Source organism: Acomys minous, assembly GCF_964271855.1.
Source record: "Acomys minous genome assembly, chromosome: 5".
Classification (NCBI taxonomy): Eukaryota; Metazoa; Chordata; class Mammalia; order Rodentia; family Muridae; genus Acomys; species Acomys minous.
Window position 1 is genome coordinate 118,878,060 of NC_140494.1, and position 21,553 is coordinate 118,899,612.

At 45.0% G+C, this 21,553-nt stretch overlaps 1 protein-coding gene across 7 annotated transcripts in view; it reads left to right on the forward strand.

Moving 5' to 3' along the window:
- The first annotated feature begins 352 nt into the window (after window positions 1–352).
- Window positions 353–21,553, forward strand: part of PARP6 (poly(ADP-ribose) polymerase family member 6) — a 31,876-nt gene continuing 10,675 nt past the window's right edge. For 2 of the 7 annotated variants that reach the window (XM_084781385.1, XM_084781388.1), the window contains exons 1-16: window positions 379–499; window positions 1,597–1,890; window positions 5,818–6,011; window positions 6,997–7,074; window positions 7,699–7,793; window positions 8,153–8,213; window positions 8,679–8,769; window positions 9,804–9,870; window positions 11,296–11,445; window positions 13,350–13,560; window positions 14,063–14,116; window positions 15,939–16,034; window positions 16,537–16,629; window positions 18,246–18,371; window positions 20,187–20,252; window positions 21,282–21,349. In XM_084781385.1, coding sequence (XP_084637511.1) covers window positions 6,009–6,011; window positions 6,997–7,074; window positions 7,699–7,793; window positions 8,153–8,213; window positions 8,679–8,769; window positions 9,804–9,870; window positions 11,296–11,445; window positions 13,350–13,560; window positions 14,063–14,116; window positions 15,939–16,034; window positions 16,537–16,629; window positions 18,246–18,371; window positions 20,187–20,252; window positions 21,282–21,349 — 1,259 coding nt within the window. In that variant the 5' untranslated portion in view covers window positions 379–499; window positions 1,597–1,890; window positions 5,818–6,008. Of the gene's footprint in view, window positions 500–678; window positions 950–1,596; window positions 1,891–5,817; window positions 6,012–6,996; window positions 7,075–7,698; window positions 7,794–8,152; window positions 8,214–8,678; window positions 8,770–9,803; window positions 9,871–11,295; window positions 11,446–13,349; window positions 13,561–14,062; window positions 14,117–15,938; window positions 16,035–16,536; window positions 16,630–18,245; window positions 18,372–20,186; window positions 20,253–21,281; window positions 21,350–21,553 lie in introns of those variants that run through there. The other 5 variants (XM_084781389.1, XM_084781390.1, XM_084781386.1 and 2 more) reach the window with 4 other exon arrangements.

Sequence of the window (21,553 nt, forward strand, 5' to 3'; positions counted from 1 at the left end):
TAACTTTTGATTCATACTTTTCAATTAGCAAGAAAGGGACATCTCAGTGTGTGTATATATGCAATCTAGGTTGTCTTCCTTCCGCAATCCTCCCAACCACACGAGGCGGCAAAGAAAAACATTATTTTTTGGCGAACCGGGACAACCTCTTTCTCACGCTCCCTGTGGGACCCAAGGCGCAGGCGCCACCCCCTCGCTCACAAACGCCTTCCTCTATGGGTCAGTGCGCAGGCGCGCCCAGGCTGGTGTCCTGGTGCAAGGACACGCCCAGGTTCAGCCAGCACTGCGGTTGGTCGGAAGTGGACACGTGCCCTCAGTGTCCCTCTCCTGAGCACGCGCAGAGTGGCCCGGCGTGCCCGAGACGGCACGCTGAGGCGTGGGGTGCGCGACCTCTCCCGCCCGCCTCGGTCCCCGCCCCTTGGCCTGCCGCTCCGCCCCCGCGGGGCGTCCCGGGCCGCTCGTCCCCCTCCGCGGCGGCCGCGCGCGGCCCGGGGTCGCCGTGAGTACTCCCTAGGCTCGCGTGTGGGGAGGCTGGCGCGGGGATGGGGCGGGGCGGGGCGGGCGGGATCCGCCCTGCCTGAGGTGACCCACGGAGGGGCGCTGACAGGCTCTGCTCGGCTAGGCGGCTGGCGGCCGTGAGCCTCAGATGGCTTCTTAACCAGGAAGGCCGGAGCTGAGGGCCTCCGGGGAGGACACCTGGAGAAGAGGCCTCGGGCCCTGCCCTGTCCTGCGAGCGCAGGTGTCCTCCCGAGCATCTCGGTCCTCTCCCTCCGCAGGTGCCCGGGTTAGCGCTAGCGGGCAGGTGTCGCCCCTCCGCGCCCCTCGCCCTTTGTTCAGTAGCCTGGTCCTTCTGACACTCCGGTTGGAGTGTAGTTTTCCTCCCCTAGCACACCGGGCTGGGAGCAGAGCCCAAAATGTAGACGTGGAGATCAGAGGCTTCTCTGACTAGGTATACGTCAAGTGGTCACTCAGAGAAGTGCCTATGGACCCAGAGAAGAAGACCTTTGTGAAGTCGTCTTTACGGCTTATTTATTTACCTTTGGCATTATTTCAGAATGGATCATGCATGTTGCGAGAGCTGCCATCACCCAAAATAAACACAGAGCTTAACAAGCACACTTCTCTGGGCACTCTTATAATCTCTATTTGGCTCAGCTCCTCTTGAAAGGTTCCAGATCCTTCTCCTTCTCATTAGCTGCTGCCTTAGTTATTGCCTCATCACGTGAAAAAAAAAAAAGGATAAATTTAGGACCTATCAAATGTTCAAGTTACTTATGCAAGTTGTATGACCTCCCTAGGTTGGAGTATTAAATATGTAACATGAAAATCTTGAACTAGGTCATCGTTCAGCCCCCTTTCTTCCAACCCCACCCCCCATCTTTTAAAAAACGTCTATGAATTCCACGATCCACCACCTGCCTCTTTCCACTCGGCAGCATTTAAGTCTTCTTCTCACCCCTGAGGGAAGGGCATTTTAGTGTTGAGGATTCAAGCCTCTTTTACTAAAACGCTCAGCTTTGAAAAGCTGGGCATTTAATAACCATCTTTTCCTTGGAAAAACTCTGATTTTTTCCCCCCTCCTTCTTCTTTTACTAGCAGCAGAAGCCACGCGGCAAACCCTGAAGAGATGCTCAGTTTTTCTCGACTTCTAGAGTGAAAGACCCTGAAAACGTTGGCACTTCTAGCCTAAGCTGCCGTCATCCAACTGCCCACCCCAAGACAGCCCAGGCTGGACAGTAGTGCTTCCCTCTCTATTCCTCCGTGGTCATCCATATCAGCATTTGACTGTTTATTTTCAAATCTAAAACAAAACAAACAAACAAACAAACAAACAAGCAAAAAACCCAGATCCCAGAACTTCACAGGCTGCTTCTCTGGCTGCTCTTGAAGGTGAATGAAGTCTTGATTTTTAGGAAGCATTTTGTGTGGGTTTTGTTGATGTATAGTAGTGGCGTTTAAATTCTTATGTTTATCTCCTATTTGGCTTAGGTACATAGCTGAGGGATGATTCAGTGAATGACTGTTCTTCCACAGGTCCTGGGCTCAATTCCCAGCACCCACACGGTGGCTCGCAACCACTTGTAATGGGATCTGATTCCCTCTTCTGATGTGCATGCGGAGTACTCAGATATATAGAGCTTATAGTCTGGTGAGAAATACATGTTTGCTAGGGTGGTCAGAGCTGTGAGGAAGGAAATAATGTGGAGAGGGATAGAGAATGCTAGTGTGGGTTGCTGGGCAGTGGTGGCACACTGCTTTAATCCCAGCGCTCGGGAGGCAGAGGCAGGTGGGTCTCTGTGAGTTCAAGGCCAGCCTGGTCTACAAAGGCAGTTCCAGGACAGCCAAGGCTCCACAGAGAAACCCTGTCTCAAAAAAACAAAATAATAATAATAATAATAATAAAAAGAGAGAGAGAGAAAATGAGAATATGCTAGTGTGGCTATTTTACATGGGTAGTCAAGGTGACCTTTAACCAGAGTATGGATATCTAAAAAGGGGTCCTAAAAGGGAGAACAGAGAGACAAGGCAGTGTAGCTGTGTTTGAAGAAAAGAGGGAGACAAAGAACTCTTCCTGCTAACAGTTAGAGTTGACTTTCTAGGGAGAGCGTTGGATTTTATAATTGCAGAAGTTTTCAACTATATGCAAAAAGTACGGAGTATAAGAAACCCTTGCAGCTGTGCTGTGGTACACGTCTGCAATCCCAGCACTTGGGGAGGCAGAGGCAGGTGGATCACTGTGAGTTCCAGGCCAGTGTGGTCTACAAAGCGAGTCCAGGACAGCACAGGCTACACAGCTCCTGTTTCCAAAAACCAAAACAAAAGAGGAAGAAACCCTTGCATGCATTCCTTAGCTTTATCAATTACCAACTTTTTTTTTTTTTGATAGTTTGCTTTTGAGATGCAGCTCCTGGCTGTCCTTAAACTCAGTATGTAGAACATGCTGGTAGAGAGCTCAAAGAGGTCCATTTGCCTCTGCCTCTGTAATTCTGGGATTTTTTTTTTTCATTTATTTATTTATTTATTTATTGGTTTTTCGAGACAGGGTTTCTCCATGTAGCGTTGCCTGTCCTGGACTCACTTTGTAGACTCACAGCTATCCGCCTGCCTCTGCCTCACAAGTGCTGGGATTAAAGGCGTGCACCACCACACCTGGCTTATTTTGCAAATTTTATTTAGTCTATTTTTCTTCTTAGTTTATTTGGAAATGGGGTAACGCTCAGTTTTTAAAATTGAAAGTGAAATTCTAATTGACCTACAAAACAATGAGTTTTTTCATACATATAGTTGTACCTTGCTCATATTCACCCTCCGTGGGTGAATGATCAAGCTGTCAGGTTATCTCGTTTCTAAGAACTTCAGTTGTAATTGACGTTTGCATGTTGTTTTTTGTTTATTCGGGTAGTACTGTCAGCCCAATGACTGCTATGCAGAGTTTGTTTTGGTGTTGTGTTTTATTGCACCATCCTGGACCAATTACCAGGTTTATCTTGGTATCTGAGAGCAGATATAGAAGATACAGTGACCTAGAGGAATGGTTCTCAGATTTTATCATGTGGCACAATAACTTTCAGACTCGTTAAAACATCATTGAGTTCCAGTCCTAGTTTTTCTTTTTTTAAATTAATTAATTTATTAATTATGTATACAGTGCTCTGCCTGCATGTTCACCTGCAGGCCAGAAGAGGGCATCAAGATCTCATTATAAATGGCTCTGAGCCACCATGTGGTTGCTGGGAATTGAACTCAAGACCTCTGGAAGAGCAGTCAGTGCTCTTAACCTCTGAGCCATCTCTCCAGCCCCCAGCCCTGATTTTTCTAACTTCGCTAAATCCCAAGGCATGAGGGTTAAGAATCAGCATTTTAACAAATTCTTAGGTAACATTGGTGCTGTGTGCGTAGCATTCCACTTAGCACCACTGTTGTAGGAAGATAAGGCTTGGTAGAATCATGGTAAGGAGAAGGTTCCCTCTGAGTTGGGCGTGGGTTAGAGTGCGGTGTTTGTAGAGCCGGGAAGGGCTAGAATGCTGACTCCTAATTTTGTCTTAATAGTAGAGCTTTCAACTGATTTAATGTTTAGGCTTAGTTCTTATGAAATTGTTCTGACTGGAAAATGGGGTAGGGCTGAGTGTTGGTCTTAGTTGAAAGCGCCCCAGGTAATTGCAGTGTATAGGTATGTTTGTGACCTACTGGTCTAGAAAGCAGCAGAGAGCTTTAAAAGCCTGCTGTTACAGTAGCTTTGACATTCTCTGTGGTTCAAACCTTTATAATTTCATAGCTGAGTATTTTTTTCCTGACCTGATGCAAGTGAAGGCTTCAGTGGGGCTAAAAATAGACTGGTATAGGATGGAGGTCTTCTAGCTTAGGAGTGGGGGAAGAGGTTAGTGCTTTTCTGAATGCCTGTTGAATTATTACTGTGACTATGTGGAGGTTAGATTCCAAGATGACTCTGGAGCATTGTTTTGGCTGTGACAACTCAGACAACGCTTACCAGAGCATCCTCAGTGTTATTGGGAACGCTTAATTAAATGATTGTCATAGAATGGCTCCTAGTAATATTGCTTTTATTTTCTTAAAGATTTATTTTTATTTTTATGAATATGTGTGCAGGTAGGTCCACAGGAGCTAGTTATAGCATGCATGAGCTGCCTGGTACTGGGAATCCAACTCAGATCCTCTGTAAGAACAGTTAGCACTATTAACCACTAAGCCATCTCTCCAGCCCTCTTGGATTTATTTTGAGACAGAGTCCTCATAGTAGCCAGGGCTGACCTCGAACATGTGATCTTCCTGTTCCTAGATTTCCCCTCCTTACTGCTGAGACTATATCTGTGCACAGCTGAGCTCAACTAAAACTGATGTTTTAAAAGCAACAATGAGGGGCTAGGGATGTGGCTGGTTGGTTAAAATGCCTGCCATGCAAAGCTGAGGACTAGAGCTTGGATCCTGCAGCCTACATACATGTCAGGTGGGCGTGGTGGCTCTGCATAGCTCTGGCTTCCGGATGTGGGGTTAGCATCTCAGCAAGCTCCTTAGCTAGACTAACCTGTATGGGTGAGATACAGGGTTAATTGAGAGACCTTGTCTCAGGCAGAGAATGATTGAGAAAGATTCCTGAAGTCAGCCTTGGGGGCCTACACACATGAGTGCACACACACGTACACGCACGTACACACAGGTACCTGCATACACATTTGCCTGCACTCACATGCATATGAAAAGAAAAAAAGGTGATAATGGCCCAATATGGGAAAACAGGAGTGAAGAGTCTAAAAAGAATCTTGTTCTGGTTCTTGTTTTGTTTTGTTTTGTTTGAGACAGGATTTCTCTGTGTAGCCTTGGATGTCCTGGACTCACTTTGTAGACCAGGCTGGCCTCGAACTCACAGCAATCCACCTGCCTCTGCCTCCCGAGTGCTGGGATTAAAGACGTGCGCCACCACGCCCGGCTTTAGTTCTGGTTCTTAAGCCTGGTGAGGATTGGTATTGTGAAAGCTGTTCATCAGTGAACTAATCAGACACAGAAGCATAAGCGGGCATCCTGCCATTATTACTTTTGGCTTTAAGCTTATTGTAACCGTTTAGACTAGAGAAGATACTCCAGTTCTAACTTTCAACTTCAAGTGGAACAGAGAGGTGTGTATTCCATTTGTAGAGTGCTTTCTGCTTGGTTAAAGTACTGCTGAAGTGTGTGGATGTATCTATGTGTGTTTGCATGCATTATGCCTCTTTACATGTGCCTATAGATGGATAAAATATACCTATGTATACACTACCCAGCTAGTAAGTGGTAAGCCCAGTTGTTATCTGCTTTCCACAGGACAGTGACTAATTACCACAACAGCAGAGCCTGCCACCCCAGCAGATCGCCAGTACCTATGACATCATCTTCTCCTTTGTCGCATTCTGTGGTCTCCTAAATGCTCATCTTGTTGGCCTGGGTTCCATTGGTGGTATGGAGGGGTGCTGCCTAGCACTGACGTGAGAGCGTGTGTGAGACCCACTGACCCAATGGTGAGGACTGACTTTGATGTCTCCTAACTAATCATCTAAGGGTACATAAGACAGAAAGCTAAGAAAGCTAATGTTGCCTTTTCCTGGTATTTCCCCCTTCTGACCTTTTTTTTTTTAAGATGTATTTATTTATCATGTATATACTGTTCTGCCTGCATGCAACACCTGCAGGACAGAAGAGGGCACCAGATCACATTGTAGATGGTTGCTGGGAATTGAACTCAGGACCTTCGGAAGGGCAGCCAGTGCTCTTCACCACTGCTCCGTCTCTCCAGCCCTGCCTATGCGCTTTTGACAGTAGGCGACATTTGCAGTGAAAGGAAGGAGGAGTGTGGAAGCAGTGTTCTTGAGCTGTGTGTAGGGCTGTTGTCTTCGCAAGGAAGGGGAAGAAGTAAAGGCTCAGGAGCTAGAAGAGCGGTGGTGAGCGTTGGCTGTGGTGGCTCGCCGCCTGTAGCCTCGGCACCTGGGAGGCTGAGGGAGATGAATTGCCGCGACATCCAGGCCAGCCAGGGTTATAGAGTGAGACCCTGCCTCAAAGACAACACATGAGATCAGAGATGGCCCAGGCGTGGTGGCCTGTCATCTTAGCACCCAGGGAGGCTGAGGCAGGTGGATCTTGGTGAGTTCAAGGCCAGCCTGGTCTACAAAGAGAGTCCAGGACAGCCAAGGCTACATGGAAAAACCCTGTCTCAAAAGATTGAGAGAGAGAGAGAGAGAGAGAGAGAGAGAGAGAGAGAGAGAGAGAGATGAGGGAGTGAAGAGGCAGGGCTTAGGTATGCAGTGGTATGCTTCCCTTGTCCCGGCGAGTGAGCTGGGATATAATACCAGACTTGCGTGAAACGCAAGGTGTAAAAGGCTTCAGTCACTCTGTCCCAAGAAATGTGAGGATCCACTTCCTGTCCTTTTGCCTTACTCAAATCTGTGTAATAACAAGGATCTAACGAAGGATGGTACCTCTTGTTTTTGTTTGTTTGCTCATCTGCAGGACATCAAAGGCCAGTTCTGGAATGACGATGACTCAGAAGGGGACAACGAATCAGAAGAATTTCTGTATGGAGTTCAGGTGAGGGTGCATTCTCCAAAACCCAGGCTTCTACAATTTAGACTTCTTATGCTGGAAAGTCATGAAAGAAAGAAGTTCTGCCGAACAGAGGTGAAATAAGAGGTAATGTTGGTGGAGTCTGATAAGAGTCTTCCAGAACTGATTGATTGTCCTTGCTCATGGCTAGGACTTGTCACTATCCCACAGTAAACTGCATCCTCCACATGAAAGCTGCCCATATGTTAGTTAGAAATAGTCATTTTCTTCTCTCATTAGCCAAATCATAAGTGGCTCCCAGAGAGAACACATCGTTGTTACCCAGAGCACAGTCCTGAGCAAAGCTGCTCAGACTCTCAGAAACTCTTCTGAGTTTCCATAGAAGGCAAAGTTTGAGAGAAAAGGCTTGAAGGACGTGAACTCTTTAAGCAAAGCCTGCCTGTTGGCCGTGGAATGTTCTTGGAGAGGGGCGGGGAGAGACTTGCCCATGAGATCTGTGGAGGGTTTCCACCAGGAAGGTCGGTGCTGCCCTGTGGTTCTCCTGTTCCTGGCGTATCTTACGTTCTTTTTACCGTTTCTTTCTTTCTCGTTTCCCCTTTGTCTAACTTTCTACCCCTACCACCATCAATACTTTCCCTGCTGTTTCAGGGGAGCTGTGCAGCTGACCTATACAGACACCCACAGCTGGATGCAGACATTGAAGCCGTGAAGGAGATCTACAGTGAGAACTCCGTGTCCATCAGGTGGGACTGCGCTGCAGCAGGGCGACAGGAGGTTCCTCTTGACGGTGCGATAGGCTGATAAGTTGATGAGTTTAGTAATAGGAGGTTGTTTAGAGTACTTAAACATGCGGGTGGTAGGGTGCAGGACTTAGAACTACTTTTCTTAGCTGTTCCCTCTCATCCTAAATGCCTCCAGGCAGTAGTTTCACCTTTGCAGTAAGGAGGGCTGTGGTTGTGTAAGTGGCATGGTATGTGGCTCAGATCTTAAATGTCAAGCTGCCTTTGGCCCTTTCTCCTGTTCCCAGGTTCAGTTCTTTAGCTGTCTCTGTTCCCTTCCTTCTCTTAATGAGCCTCACCTGTGCTTCCCTGTGTCTCTGTAGAGAGTATGGAGCTATCGATGACGTGGACATCGACCTCCACATCAACATCAGCTTCCTCGATGTAAGGAGTGCCAAAAGCCTGTGTGGCTTGCTTTGTGGACTTCTTAAAAAATATCTTTATTTATTTTTATTTTATGTGAATTAGTGTTTGCCTGCATGTATGTCTGCGTAAGGGTGTAAGATCTTGGAGTTACAGACAATTGTGAGCTGCTATGTGGGTTTTGGGAACTGAACTCCTGTCTTCTGGAAGTGCAGCCGGTGCTGAAGCCATTTCTCCAGCCCCACCTTGTGGATTTTTCATGTAAACCTTGGGTCTTGCTCTTGAGTGCTGTATTTGGAGCATATCATATATTCTTCTCTGTCTTTCCTAAATCATCAACAGACAATGGTGCGTACTGGTGTGTGTGTGTGTGTGTGTGTGTGTGTGTGTGTGGTGTGTGTGTGTGTGTGTGTGTTATAGACACAGCTTTTCTAGACCACTTCTCTCCTCTGTTGTAAACCAGAAGTGATTTCTCTATTCTCTTAGGAGGAAGTGTCTACAGCCTGGAAGGTCCTTCGAACAGAACCTATTGTGTTGAGGCTTCGGTTTTCTCTCTCTCAGTACCTTGATGGACCAGGTAAAGGGCAGTGACTTTGGGCAAGTGGATAATCTGTTTGTGGTCTGATCCAAAGTCCTAAGTTAACTGAAGTAGAAATAAAGTTAGAAATAAGACCTTTAGCCGGGCGTGGTGGCGCACGCCTTTAATCCCAGCACTCGGGAGGCAGAGGCAAGTGGATCGCTGTGAGTTCGAGGCCAGCCTGGTCTACAAAGTGAGTCCAGGACAGCCAAGGCTACACAGAGAAACCCTGTCTCAAAAAACCAAAAAAAAAAAAAAAAAGAAATAAGACCTTTGTGCTCATCGTTTGCTTCCATCCTTGTCATTAGTGTCTTCACCTCTAGTCATCTGATAGCTATCTTCTCTTTTTGTTTTTTGTTTTTTTGTTTTGTTTTGTTTTGTTTTTGTTTTTTGAGACAGGGTTTCTCTGTGTAGCCTTGGATGTCCTGGACTTGCTTTGTAGATCAGGCTGGCCTCGAACTCACAGCGATCTACCTGCCTCTGCCTCCCAAGTGCTGGGATTAAAGGCGTGCGCCACCACACCCAGCTTGATAGTTGCCTTCTTGATTTGCCAAACCTCTTATCCTTTTTGTTTTGTTTTTCAAGGTAGAGTTTCTCAAGCTGGGCATAGTGGCACATGTCTTTAATCCCAGTGCTCTGGAGGCAGAGGCAGAGGCAGGTGGATATCTGTGAGTTCAAGGCCAGCCTGGTCTACAAAGTGGGACAAAAAAAAAAAAAGACAGAGTTTCTCTATGTAGCCCTGGCTGTCCTGGACTGACTTTGTAGACCAGGCTGGCTTCAAACTCACAGATCCACCTGCCTTAGCCTCCCAAGTGCTGGGATTATAAGTATGCATCACCATGCCCAGCTTTTCTCACAGTGTTTTAAGTAAATTGCAGTTTTGTGTTCAGCCACCACATTCCTAGCTATCCTTAGCTGCAAGTTGGATATCTAATAACACTGTGTCTAGAATCTGACAAGCTAGCCTACTAAACTTTGGACTTTGTGGAGATTAGAGGTATACACATATTGAAAACTTTCTCTTCTCTTTGCAGAGCCGTCAATTGAGGTTTTCCAGCCATCGAATAAGGAAGGGTTTGGGCTAGGTCTTCAGTTGAAAAAGTAAGAACATTTTTCTTTTGGTTATAGACAAACCAAAAGGTGAGGGAGAAAGACTGAGATATGTGTGTTTTAGTTAGCTTTCCATTTCTGTGAAAAAAATATACCTGAACTATTCAATTTAGAAGAAAGAAAAGTTTATTTTAGCTCATAATTTGGAGGTTTCGGCCCACAGTAACTTTACTCATTTGGATCTTTGACAGCACAGTGATGTATCATTGTGGAAGCATGTGATAGGATAAAAACTTTATTTTATTTTCTGAGGCGGGGTTTCAGACCAGGCTGGCTTCAAACTCACAGTGATCCACCAGCCTCTGCCTCCTGAGTGCTGGGATTAAAGGAGTGTAACACCACACCCATCTTAGAAAATGTTTTAACACCTGAAGTTACCAAGAAAACTTCAGGAGGTTAGATGGGGGGAGAAGAAACACAAAAAGTAGGTCAGAGGTAGAGCACTTGCCTAACTGAGATGCAGAAAATGAAATCCTTCATAAGCTTTGGGAAAGGAACTGACAGGACAGGAGGGTGTGGTCATGGTCCCTACAGACAAGAACAGGCAGTGAAAGAGCCCAAATAGAGAAGTCAGTCTTTCTTTCTTTTTTTTTTTTTTTTTTGTTTTTTGTTTTTCAAGACAGGGTTTCTGTATGTATCCTAGGCTATCCTGGACTCACTTTTGTAGACCAGGCTGGCCTCGAACTCACAGCGATCCACCTGCCTCTGCCTCCCGAGTGCTGGGATTAAAGGCGTGCGCCACCACGCCCGGCTGAGAAGTCAGTCTTAAATAGGAGGATCACCTTGTCCCCAGAGAATGAAGGGCTGGAGATAAGAGTTGAAATAGAAATAGATATTGTGTTAGGGTTGGAAAAGTAGGGAAACTGACACCTCATGATTTTCTCTAATGAGAAGAAAAAGAGATTTGTAGGTGAAGTTTTGAGTTTGAAGAAGCTGATGTGGTTTATTCATGGTAGTCTAGAGTAATCCAGCAAAGAACTGGTCAAAGACAAGTGATTGACAAGTTGGGTGCAAGAGGAAGACTACAAATTCAGGGATTTACCTACACCTGGTGGCACCTCTTGTCCGTAGTGGCTGCACTGTTTGTCAGGAGATGGTTATGTTGTGTTCTCGTCTGTCCCCCCACCTTTGTTCTGTTCTCAGTGTGGTTACCTGTGGCAGTAAAGCTTTCCAGACTGAAGGTTCTCCTTTCCAGTCTCTCTTTCGTGCTCCAGCCCGTTAGGTTGGGAGTGTGTATTCCTAGAGTGAAGAAGGCGCGTTAGGACAGTGTTTCTGTGTACCAGTGTCAGGTCAAAGAGACTTTAGGAATATGATACTGTATTACAACTAGCTGTGTAGTGTATGAGTCTGTAGATTAGTTGCCGCTATTAATCCTGTTCTTCTGCCTGATCTTGCCCAATCTTCTTGGTCTCCCAGGATCCTGGGTATGTTTACATCCCAACAATGGAAGCATCTGAGCAATGATTTCTTGAAGACCCAGCAGGAGAAGAGGCACAGTTGGTTCAAGGCAAGTGGTACCATCAAGAAGTTCCGAGCTGGCCTCAGCATCTTCTCGCCCATCCCTAAGTGAGTGCTTCCCGGGACTTAATCATTTCCAAATACCTGTCTTGTTTTCTTCTTGAATGCCTAGATTAATTTCTTCTGTCTTTTCTGTTAGTCCACTAAGTTCTGTACCTTCAGCTATTAATAACAACACATCTTGGCCCCCTTTGTCTCCTTCCCCTTCTACTGTGATGCAATAATTCCCCCTCCCCCCAGACAGGGTTCCTCTGTGTAGCCTTGGCTGTCCTAGACTAACTTGGTAGACCAGACTGCTTTCGAACTCACGGAAACATCCAGCTCCCTATGCCTCCCCCAGTGCTGGGATTGAAGGAATGTGCCACTGTTCCTAGTAACTCATCTTTTATGTAAAGCACAATTAGCTAGCTTCTGGAGGCACGTGTATTATTTTTCCATATTTTTAAAATTATCTTCTGTTTATGGGTGTTTTACTTGCACCATGTGTGCGCCTGGTGTCCTCAGAGGCCCAAGACGGTGTTAAATCCCCTGAAATTGGAGTTACAGATGGCTGTGAGCTGCCATGTGGGTGCTGGGCACCAAACCTGGGTCCTCTGCAATAGCTGCTGAGCTCTTTCTTTCCAGCCCTTTGTCTTTTCTGTCTTCTCTTCAGCTCTCATCCTTAGTTCTTGTCATAAAGAGACAAAGTAATAGACACTAACTTCTTCCTCCTACGGAGAAGGTACTGATATATAGGCTCTGGAAATAAGCATTGCTCCATTCTTTGACCCTGGTTCTACATTGCTATGCTTTGGACACAAACCTAGATGTGTAGTGTCCCTGTGCTCGAGGGCTGGACAGTCAACATTAGGCAAGGTGTAGGATACAGCTCCTGGCCTAGCATAGTGTCGAATGCTTAGTCCTTCTCTCTCACAACAAAAAATGGGCGTACTGCCTTCAAAGAATATACTTAGCCATATTTAGTCTTTTTTTCTTTAAGATTTATTTATTTATTAATTATAGAGTCTTCTGCCTGCTTGTACACCTGCATACTAGAAGACGGCACTATATCACATTATAGATGGTTATGAGCCACCATGTGGTTGTTGGGAATTGAACTCAAGACTTCTGGAGGAGCAGCCAGTGCTCTTAACCTCTGAGCCATCTCTCCAGTCCCCACCACGTTTAGTCTTTTGTTGTTGTTGTTTGTTTGTTTGTTTGTTTGTTTGTTTTTCGAGACAGGGTTTCTCTGTGTAGCCCTGGCTGTCCTGGACTTACTTCGTAGACCAGGCTGGCCTTAAATTCACTGCAATCTTTCAGCCTCTGCCTCCCCAGTGCTGGGACTAAAGGTGTGCGCCACCACGCCCAGCACCAAGTTTAGTCTTAATAATAACATAGTGGCCTAGGCTCTGCCTTTGCTTTTCTACTATGCCACAACCTGAAGAACATGCACATAATGATATAAAAGCCAATTGTGTAATTTATTATTCTCTTTTGATATTATTTAAGATAACAATAGACTATCCTTTGGATTTGTGATCATTTGTGGCCTATGATGTTTTTTTCTCTAATTTTCTTTTCTTTCTTTCTTTCTTTCTTTTTTGTTTGTTTGTTTTTTTGTTTTTTTTAGTTTTTTGAGACAGGGTTTCTCCTGTAACAGCTCTGGCTGTCCTGGACTCGCTTTGTAGACCAGGCTGGCCTTGAACTCAGAGATCCACCTGCCTCTGCCTCCCGAGTGCTGGGATTAAAGTCTTGTGCCACCACACTCGGCTTCTCTAATTTTCTTTCAGAGCTCTTAATGAATTTCAAGTTTTCTTTTTCTTTCTCTTTCTCTTGTGGTTTTTTAAGGCAGGGTTCCCTTCGTAGCCCTGGCAGTCATGTAACTCACTCTGCAGCCCTCACTCACAGCGATTGTCCCGACTCTGCCTGCCCCGCCCAGCTTCTATTACTTTTCCTTTGCTGTTTCTCCGCAGGTCTCCCAGTTTTCCTGTCATACAGGACTCCATGCTGAAAGGCAAACTGGGTGTACCAGAGCTTCGAGTTGGACGCCTTATGAACCGTTCCATTTCTTGCACCATGAAGAACCCAAAAGTAGAGGTGTTTGGCTATCCCCCCAGCCCTCAGGCAGGTCTCCTGTGCCCGCAGCACGTGGGCCTCCCTCCCCCAGCACGGACTTCTCCTTTGGTACATGGGCTGGGATGGTTTGATGTGGGCATCAGGAGGGTGGGGGTGGGAGTGTAGGAGGGTAACTTTTTAAAGGGGTGGGGTGGGAGTTAAGAGCTCTCCAGTTAAGTCCAGACATATTTCATGAACATATAGACTGGAGTAGTTTTTAGTTACGGAATGCTTATATATAAACTGTCCTGTTTGTCTGATAGTTGATAAAGCAGAGTCTGGAGATTGGCATGCCAAGGAGAAGTCATGAATACTAGTTCTAGGTTATGGTCACTACTTGTTAGTCAGCTGCTGGATGAACCTATTATAACTTTGAAGAGAGTTAAAGGCAGGTGAACCTTTCCAGAACCATCAACAAAAATTTGTAAATTCTTTCCAGCTCTGTGATTACATAGGCTGATCTAAGCTAAGCTTAGCAATGGAGGAGGCTCCTGGATTGTGGGTGTGAGCGGGGTGAGTTTGAGCCCCACTCTGTAGCACGCTCATGGGATCTGTCTTGTACTCTCACTAGGTCAGTGGTCACTGCAAGAACATCCCCACTCTAGAGTACGGATTCCTTGTCCAGGTAACCAAGCTAAGAGTCTCCCAAGCTCTTCCCTCTTGCTTACCCATCTGACTGCCTGATATCTCCTAGCTCTTGAGTCAGTTATTTCCTGAGTTGATTTGTTTCCAGAACTATATTGAGTATTGATAGTGTGAATAAGAGAAAAGAAAGCCTGGGTTCCATCTTTAAGAGGGTTAGAGTCTTATTGAGAACACTTACAGCAGTGGTTCCCAACCTTACCAATGCTGCGACCCTTTAGTGCCTTATGCTATGGTGACCCCCAATCATAAAATTATTTTCATTGCTACTTCATAATTGTAATTTTGCTACTGTTATGAATCACAATGTAAATATCTGTGTTTTCCAGTGGTTTTGGGTGACCCTGTGAAAGGTTTTTACCCCCACCCCCCCAGAGGGGTCTAGACCCAGAGGTTTAGAAGCTCGATAACCAGCCCTAACATGTAAATGGGACCAGCCTGATGTATACATAAGAGCAAGTTAAGTCAGGGTTAAATAAGTAAAAATGTATGTATTGCAGCAGTTTAAGATACTGCTGCAAGAGCTCTGAATTCCTGCCACCTTCCTAGCATTTTGTAGTCTGTGTGTGTCGGAGGCGGAGTAGTGATTGTCCTAGACAGTAGAAAGCCCTACCCTCCAGCACGTAATCTTGGGTTGAATACTCACATGTCATAAACAGAAAGTCTATAATGACTATAGCCACCATAGCTGATTAGTTAGTACCTGTTTACAAACTACCTTCATGGGAGCCTGTGAAACGGCTTAGCTGGTAAAAGCACTGGCTGTGCAAGTCAGACAACTTACGTTCAACCCCCAGAATGCACGTAAAAGTGCAAGGAGAGAAATGACCCCATAAAGTTATCGTGTGAACTCTACAATGCCTTGTGGCCCATGGACCTCCTCAAATACATAATAATGAAGGCTAAAAACAACTTTTCTTTTTTTTTTTTTCTTTTTCCTTTTCTTTTCTTTTTCTTTCTTTCTTTCTTTTTTTTTTTTTTTTTTTTTTTTTTGAGACAGGGTTTCTCTGTGTAGCTTTGGCTGTCCTGGACTTGCTTTGTAGACCAGGCTGGCCTTGAACTCACAGAGATCCACCTGAGTGCCAGGATTAAAGGCATGTGCTACCATGCCCGGCTCCTCCTTTTATTTTTATTTTTTATTTTGGTTTTTTGAGATAGGGTTTCTCTGTGAAGCACTGGCTGTCCTGGAACTCACTTTGAAGATCAGGCTGGCCTTGAACTCACAGAGATTCACTTGCCTCTGCCTTAGAAGTGCTGGGATCAAAGTGTGCACCACCACTGTCTGGCTTAAAATGTTATTTTTTAAATTTAATTAGTTAATTACAGGGGAAGATAGAGTGTTTCTATGCACACATACATGCACATACATGTGTACCACAACACATGTGTGAAGTTCAGAAGACACTTATGGGAACTGTTTTTCTCCGTATAGCTCCCAGGATCTCAGGGTGACAGGCTTGATGCCATCTTCCTGAACTTGAATACTTTCATGGACAAGTCTCATTTCTTGCAGTATATATATATGTTTCTATGAAGAAAACAAGGCTAAATTTATCTGACTTGCCTAGTTATATTTGGTAGTAAATAGTAGATGGGAATGTCAACTCAAGACGTCTGTCCTAAACGCCATGTTGATCCTACTTGTACAGTATCGTGCGCAGTTAGCAGTGCAGTTAGGCAGGCCATCAGTTTAAGTTCAGGACCTAAGCTAGAAGAGCTTACATAAACAATCTATCCCCATTGTCTCCAAAATAACATAGAAACTTCTATAATTCCCAAAGATGTGGCCTCTGTTCTTTCTGCAGATCATGAAGTATGCGGAGCAGAGGATCCCAACGCTGAATGAGTACTGTGTGGTGTGTGATGAGCAGCATGTCTTCCAGAATGGGTCCATGCTCAAGGTACAGGCCGCTGCCCGACCCTCTTCCTTGGCCGAGGGCCTTTCTTCCTAGGCCTGCATGAAAGGATAAATTCTGTCCACAATCCTGGAGACTCTAGAAATAATTGTTTTCTCAGAAAACAAATGTCAGTAGTCCTCTTTGGACTATGAACAGGGATCTGGTATTGACCAGGGCATACTGGCTGTCCCCAAATCTCCGTGGGTAGGCAGAGCACTTGGCTATAAATTATAATCTATGTGTATAGATTTAAGGGTGAGGAGCACTATGCTGGAAACTCAGAACACCTAATTACCTTAAAGACCAGAGAAAACTTTGTAGGCAGACAAGACTACTCAAACTTACGTATAAGGCATTTACGTTTTGATTGACAGTCCCCTTCAACATTCACACACCCCCGATGCTTGCCTTACTCTAGAGTTGCCGAAAGTCAGCTCCTTCTCTCCCTCCATCTTCTCCACACACAAACGCATGCCTCTGCTATCTGTCTGATGTGTCCCTTTAGCCAGCTGTCTGTACCCGTGAACTGTGCGTCTTCTCCTTCTACACGCTGGGAGTCATGTCTGGAGCTGCAGAGGAAGTGGCTACTGGAGCAGAGGTATGATGGAGGAAAAAGACACTGGGGCACTGGGATCAAGAAGAGTAGAAGTGGCCTTTAATTTCAGGATTTAGGAGGCAGAAGCAAGAGCATCTCTCTGAGTTTGAGGCCAGCCTGGTCTCCATAGTGAGTTCTAGTCTAACCAGAACTACATGATAAGATGGTATCTCAAGGGCTGGAGAGATGGCTCAGTGGTTAACAGCACTGTCTGTTCATCCAAAGATCCTGAGTTCAATTCCCAGCAACCACATGGTAGGTCACAACCATCTACAATGAGATCTGGTGGGCAGGCACACGTGCAGGCAGAATATGTATAAATAATAAATAAATAAATAAATCTTTAAAAAAAAAAAGACCCTATCTCAAAATAAAACAAGCAAAAAGCTGAAGAAAAGCAAAGGAACCCAGCAATTTAATTTTGGAATTTAACCTCCAAATGTGCTTTTGTGCTTAATGATGTTCACTAAAGTATAACACTTATAATAAAACAAAAGTGGGCTCTGGAGGCGGTCCATTCAAATTATGGCGTATAGCCGGGCAGTGGTGGTGCATGCCTTTAATCCCAGCACGCAGGAGGCAGAGGCAGGTGGATTGCTGTGAGTTCGAGGCCAGCCTGGTCTACAAAGTGAGTCCAGGACAGCCAAGGCTACACAGAGAAACCCTGTCTCAAAGAAACAAAGCAAGCAAACAAACAAACAAAACAAATTATGGCATATTTTTACATTGAATATACTGAACGGATATTATTTATACACATAAAATTGTAATATACAAATATGTCCAAAATCAAACATCAAGTCAGGCTTGTGGTGGCATGTTCCTTTAGCTTCCTAGTTGTTTGGAGGGCTGAGGCAAGAGGGTTACTTCAGTTAAAGAGCTGCAAATTTTTAGCAGAGATGAGGTCCTTGGTTCATTCCCCAGCCTTCTTTGCTCAAGAAGGAAAGAACAGATAACTATTTTCTATCAGAATATCTGGCAGTTTATTCATCTAATTTTATAGTTACTTGGGAGTCATTGAATTTGAGAGATTAGAGACTATTTTTTGTTCTGTTTTTTTTTTTTTTAAATCATTTTGCTAGTATTTGAACTTTAAGTAAAGTTATATCTTTATTTTATGTGTATGAGTGTTTTTTCTGCATGTGTGGGTGTCTGATGTCCCAGAGGTCAGAAGGGAGGTGCCAGGTCCTCTAGAATTGGAGATGCAGACTGTTGTAAGCTGTCATGTCAGTGCTGGGCACTGAACCCTGGTTTTCTGCAAGAACATCAAGTATTCTTTTTTCTCTTCCTTTCTTTTTTTTTTTCCCCTCTTTGGTTTTTTGAGACAAAGTTCTCTGTGTAACAGTCCTGGCTGTCCTGGACTCACATTGTAGACCAGGCTGGCCTTGAACTCATAGTAACCCACCTGCCCCTGCCTCCTGAGTGCTGGGATTAAAGGCGTGCGCCACCCCGCCTGGCACATCAAGTATTCTTACCCATTCATCTCTTGCCCTAGTATTTAAGTTTTTATAGCTTTGTATTTTCCTATTAGAAAGGCGTGAAAACATTTACGTTCTGGAGATCACTTGATTCCCAGAACTGGGCAGTCATTTGGTTCTTCCCTTCTCTTCTCTTTTAAGGTGGTAGATCTGCTGGTGGCCATGTGTCGAGCAGCTTTGGAGTCCCCTAGGAAGAGCATCATCTTCGAGCCTTATCCCTCTGTGGTGGACCCCACTGATCCCAAGACTCTGGCCTTTAACCCTAAGGTATAGTTGTTTGGGAAGAAAGAGCTAATGAACAGAAATGGTAAATGGTGGGAGGTTGGGTGTCATGCCAATACACACAGCAGTTCAAGTAGAGGACAGAAGAAATACACTTGTTTCTTGGTGCTCTTGAACTCTAGGGTTAATCAGATAAAATGGCTGGGCTTGTCAAAAGGAGGGGGTAAAAATTAGTACCTGTGACATCATGACGGGAAGAGTACAGGCTTGGGCTGCGTGCGGTGGCTCATACCTGCAGTCCCGGCACTCAGACTGAGCAGGAGAATTGCTTAGGGTTGTAGGCCAACCTGGATTACACAGTAAGTTTTAGACTAACTTAGGCTGCACACTGAGATCATGACTGCAAGTGGAGTAAAGCAGAGCAGCAGTGAAGGATGCAGGCTCGCCGGGAGCCAGCCAGACCTGGGTTCCATCAGAGGGTCTGTGCCTTCCTAGCTGAATGGCGCTGAGAAGGTCCTTAGTCCTTCTCAGTGTCAGCTGCCCTGCCTGTAAAAGGGTGTAGTAGCTGCTTTATGAGTTGTTGCAAAATAAGAGATAATGTATATAAAATACCCTATGAGGGTTCTCCAGAGAAACAGCTGAAAGACTACGGATAACTATGAACGTGTTCCATTCCTATATATGTGAGTTAGAGGGAGGGTTTATTATGAGGGATAGTCCACCTCGTTAGGGAGGCACAGAAGCCCCCAGCCACAGAGAGCTGTGATGAATGATGCTCTAGTTCCAGGCTGAGGCTTGAGAACCAGGCATATTGTTCCAGTCTGAGACCCACAAGGGCCAATTTTGTAATTTCTTCAAATCTAAAGCCAGGAAAAGGGTGACACCAAATTTACAAGGAATACCCTTTTATTTAAGAGCCAGGATTGGGGGAGATTAGCTTTCTTATTCTATGTTAGTCCTTATTTGGCTGGGTGAGATCCTTATTACATAGGGTGATCGTCTTTGCCCAGTCTACTCATTCAACACACACAGAAACCATGTTGACCAAGTAAGAAGGTACCCTGTTGACTTTTTTCCCCCGAAGTATGATTTCTCTGTGTTGCCTTGGTTGCCCTGGACTCGCTTTGCAGACCAGGTTTTCCTTGAACTCACAGAAGTCTACTCTGCCTCCCAAGTGCTGGCATTAAAGGCGTGCACCACCAGCTTTCAAAATGACTTCTAAAATTAGCCATCACTCTATATCACAATGCCTCATTGTTGCTTGTCAGTACATTGGGCACAGTATAACTAGATTTATATATTTATTTAATTCTGAGGACATCTCTTGAGGATGGCCACAGAAATACTATTTTTAATTACAACAGAGTAACTGTACTCAATGGAGAGTATACTTAGTAGTCTAGCTCAATGGCAAGCACTTGTCAGCATGTGTGGGGCCACAAGAGCAATCCCTAGCGTCACCCAAATCCTGACAAAAATCAAACAGAACAGCCCCTGTCATTTGCAAATGGGGTTTGTAATACTTTTTTTTTTTTTTTAAGTTTTTTGAGACAGGGTTTCTCTGTGTAGACCAGGCTGGCCTCAAACTCACAGAGATTCATCTGCCTCTGCCTCCCAAGTGCTAGGATTACAGGCGTGCCCCACCACACCCTGCTTGTAATACTTTAAAGTGTTTAGTGATTTACCCAATTAATTACAGCTGGTAAAAGAGGACTTGCATGTAACTCTTGAGTCTGCTAATAAAGTTTGTATTTCCATGGCACACTTAAATCTAGACTTAAACTGACCATCTCTTTCATCATATCTTTGTATCTGATTTATATTTCTTCTAATTATTTTCTTCCCATTGGTTATCAACAGAAAAAAAATTATGAACGGCTTCAGAAAGCTCTGGATAGTGTGATGTCCATTCGGGAGATGACCCAGGTATTTTGTCTTCTCTTTGCCTCGCTTGGTGCCCTGCCCTTTCCTCCTTTTCATCACTAGGCTAGGGTAAAGACTTAGAGAAGCTACTTGAATTCTTGTGTTTTCTTTATTTTCCCTTTGTAACCTTTCCAGTTCTTGTTCTGCCGTTCTGTTAGCTTTCTTACCCCAATTATCTCCATGCCTTAGTGTCTGTTTCACAGGTTGCTCGTATCTTACTATTTTTCCATAGTTCTTGGGGAATTAGAGAAGTGAGGGAAAGACCTTTGCACAAGGGTGGGAGGGTAAAGAGGAGACTTGACGATAAGGAGCTAGATCCAGGGGCTGCCTCTTCTGTCCTTCTGGGGGTGGGGCAGCCACACGGAGCAGTGATCATCCTCTGACTCAAGGCTGTCCCTCACCAGATTTCCCCACCCCTCGTCTGCAGTCTCTGTAGGAATAGACATTCATTTGTGCTCACATTTACAGGTGGGCCTCTTCTCAGCAAATCCTATATATCACAGTGCAGATTAACACAGAAGGTACACCTAGAAGGAATGATTTACTTATTAGAAAGACTGTTTATGGAGGCAGAGGTAGGCGGATCGCTGTGAGTTCGAGGCCAGCCTGGTCTACAAAGTGAGTCCAGGATGGCCAAGGCTACACAGAGAGACCCTGTCTCGAAAAACAAAAACAAAAAAAAAACAACAAAAAAAGACTGTTTATATGAAGATTTGCCAGCATATTCTGTAGCTTAATCTTTGAAGGACATTGATTTTATTTATTTTGATTTATAAGCAACCTTTTTAGAGTTGTAGGAGTTGCATAAAATGAGGGAGACCCACCTGCATGTTGTTTTGTGAGCATCTTCAGTCATTTTCATATTTATGAGTCTTCCCAACCCAACTGGGTCTCTTTGCGGGTGGGACCCCTTGTCGTCACTCCTCCAACTGCCTATCTTGCCTTGGGTCCCTGTAGTCTGTAGAAGGTGGCGGGGGGTGGGGGGGAGTCCTTCCTCTCCTGGGAGATAATCTTATGGCTATTGTCTTACAGGGCTCATATTTGGAAATCAAGAAACAGATGGACAAGCTGGATCCATTGGCCCATCCTCTTTTGCAGTGGTATGGATAGAATGCTCAGGCTTCCTGGGGAATGGGGAAGAAAAGAGTTGTGGGGCGTGGAACTGCAGCTTCTAGAGGCATTTCAGCATCCTGTGCGAGGTTATAAGTGTGGCTGCTTTTTCTTGGTGTTACGCTGTCAATCCTTGACTTGGATGGTAACTGAGAGCCTACAAAGAGTTCACAAATTATGACATGATTTCTCCA